The 2,880-nt window shown below is 46.9% G+C and overlaps 1 protein-coding gene across 1 annotated transcript; it reads left to right on the top strand.

Moving 5' to 3' along the window:
- Positions 1-285: 285 nt before the first annotated feature.
- LY79DRAFT_531569 (uncharacterized protein) lies at positions 286-1,945 on the top strand (the record flags this gene model as incomplete). The annotated part of the gene is made up of 2 exons (XM_060556261.1): positions 286-978; positions 1,031-1,945. 2 exons carry the CDS (start codon positions 286-288, stop codon positions 1,943-1,945), a joined length of 1,608 nt encoding a protein of 535 aa, XP_060406626.1.
- Between the last annotated feature and the right edge of the window lie 935 nt (positions 1,946-2,880).

Genomic DNA, 2,880 nt, shown 5'->3' on the forward strand with positions numbered 1-2,880 from the left:
TGTCTTTGGATGGATTCAGTCTTGATGATTCACATCACATGACTTGAGAAACACTCGCCCCTCAATACGGTCTGTGTCTGAGCCCTCTGAATTAATACCTACCAGCCCCTCGCATGAATCCCAAGCAAATACAACTTTTAGAGCTTGTTGGAGCCAGTGATAGGACTTTATCTCTATGTTTCTCGTGTCTGAAATCCACTCCAAGTTTCAATCTATCTCTGCCATCTATTTACATTCACAACTTAATCGTACTATCCAGCGTTACAATTACAGCATATTGGAACCATGGTATATACAGGAAAAGCATCCAGTGGCTGCAAGCTGTGTAGAATACGGAAGGTGAAGTGTGACGAGGCCAAGCCGTTCTGCATGAGATGTACCAAGTCGAAAAGACACTGCCCAGGATACGGGTCTGTTGGTCGAGACCAGGCGAAGACGTCTGCAGAAAGGCTCAAGAGATTGAGACAAACCACCTCATATAATACCCCTCACTCGACAGATCTTTCGATATCGCCTGAGTCCAGATCATCCGGAGATTATTTCGACAACACACTATCGGGTCCCCGGAGGCGAAATTCGGCACCATTCAGGATCGGCGATCAGGAAGGCGACTTGGCCGAATGCTTCAAAAATGTCCCTGGTGGTCTGATGAATCCACTCGACGAGCAGGCTTCCTGTCTGTTTCTGTCCCAATTCGTCAATGTGGCTATGACATCAACGGCGCGAGGCTACTACAGTTTTCTGCCTCGCTATTTTGGACGTGGGGATATTTCTGTATGTCTCTCGCTGTCGTTCAAGGCAACATCTATGGCATGCCTGGCGATGCAGCAGGCCAAAGGCATGAGAGGACCCGCTCTAGTACGGGCCCAGGAACATCACGTCAATGCTCTGAAAGCAGTGAGGCAAGCAATCGCAGACCCGATAGAGGTGGAAAACGACCAAACACTCGGCGCAGTTCTTATGCTCGCTTTTTACGAGGTGAGCATCGCATTATTGGCAGTGCTTGAACTCCATAGGCTAACACCAGCAGACCTTGATGTCCAAGGATTCGATGAAAGAATACATGAGCCATGTTAATGGCGCTGCCAAAATAATTCGAATGCGCGGCCAAAAGTGCCTTGAGACAGACGAGGGCCGGGAAATGTTCGCCTTGACCCGCAATCAGTGCATCCTGATACAGAATCTATTCAAAGGAACGGAGATGTCTGAGTATTCATGGCTGTTGCACAACGAAACAAGTCAACGCGTAAATCGCGAGACAGCCGACATGAACATTTATTACACCCGGCTCCAGCAATGCGTCGACTCCCTTATAGCCAAAGCACGTCATCCAGGACCTGAGGCTATCGATGAGATGGTTGAATTACTAGGCAAATGCCGAAAACTAGAGAACGAATTCCGCCAGCTCAAAGACAACATAAATCCACTGGGGAAAGTCGAGGTTGCAGAATGGGTGTTCGAGCGAACAGACGAGGAGCTCGACACGGAGCCAACATTCGAAGGCCCCGTCTACAAATTCTACAATCTCCCTGTCGCCGTCCTCCATATAATTTCGTGGTGTTTCCACCTAAACCTCATTTCGACCATTATGCGCTGCAGCTCATGGCTGGCTTCGGCTGGAAAGGAGGAATTGGGGGTGCTGGATGATTACGAAACACTCGTTCAATTGTCGACTGACTGTGTCCACGACATTGTCTCTGGGGTCCCATACTTTTGCAATTGGAACGCATATGGCGTCGTCGTCTCGCAGTTTCCTTGCGGCTTAACCAAGCCAGATGACCCACTCAAAGGAGAGGCTGGGCTCATCGTGATGTGGCCCATTGCCATAGCAATTAAGAGCGATTACGCTACGCCAAGGCAGAGACGATATTTAAGGGGTCGCCTTCGTTATATCGCCGACGTATCTGGTATCAATCAGGCTCGTTATTTTATTAACGAGGTGTAAGGGGATCCATTTTTCTTCAAGTTACGAGTTTGTACATTAGCAGCCTTCACTTTTTGTACATGCTGGAAGGGAGCCTGATTTGAGCGTGGTCTCTCGACGCTGTTTTTGTTTTGAAATATCAAGAAGCCGCGGTTATAAGAAAACATGCCTTACCAGAAACAGTGACCAGACGACCTTGCATTTAGGGATATTCAAATGGACAACAGGTTTGTTACGGACACGATGAGTAGCGTATTTGCCATAAAGACCAAAAGACCGAAAGCAGTTATGTGCTTACCAATTGTCTTTGCCAATGCTCTGCCCTATCTAACTTGTTCTACGATTTCAACTGTTTGCTTATGATTCCAAGATTTTGGATCTACACCTGGATGTATTTATGGCAATGAATAGACGAGAAGGCAATAATGAATGGCCCAAGTGGACATGCCGTCTAATAATTATAGGGCTTTAGGGGTGGAGATGAGCATGAGCTCAAGGGTTTAGGGTGAACCATGGCCCTAGTACCATACTATACATCGTATTCTTTTGAATAGAAATGCCGTTAGTAAGCAAGTTGTTGTCATCCAAACGAGCAGCAACACTACGCCAGGATGCTACGTTAACCAAATGTCACGCAAAAGACGACGCCGTTAGGTACGTGGGCAGTAATAGTAGCTTATATATCGTGACACCAAAAAGTCCATGAATAAGACTACCTGCGGCTTAAACACCAAAAGTCGATTTTCTCGTCATACAACATCTGTAAGTAATGTTGTTTTCTGCTATTCCAGCAACAGATACCACTTAGGGCATAGGCAGCTGGTTTGAAGATACCAGGCAAATGGAAATGAGAAATTGAGAAAGCCACAGGATGTTGCGAAGGAGACTTCTCATACCGCTGAGGCTGATACGAAAAGGCGATTACGAAGTTCTATATCTAGCCACTGTCGTCGTAC

Source organism: Colletotrichum navitas, assembly GCF_030913465.1.
Source record: "Colletotrichum navitas strain CBS 125086 chromosome Unknown LY79scaffold_355, whole genome shotgun sequence".
Taxonomy (NCBI): domain Eukaryota; kingdom Fungi; phylum Ascomycota; class Sordariomycetes; order Glomerellales; family Glomerellaceae; genus Colletotrichum; species Colletotrichum navitas.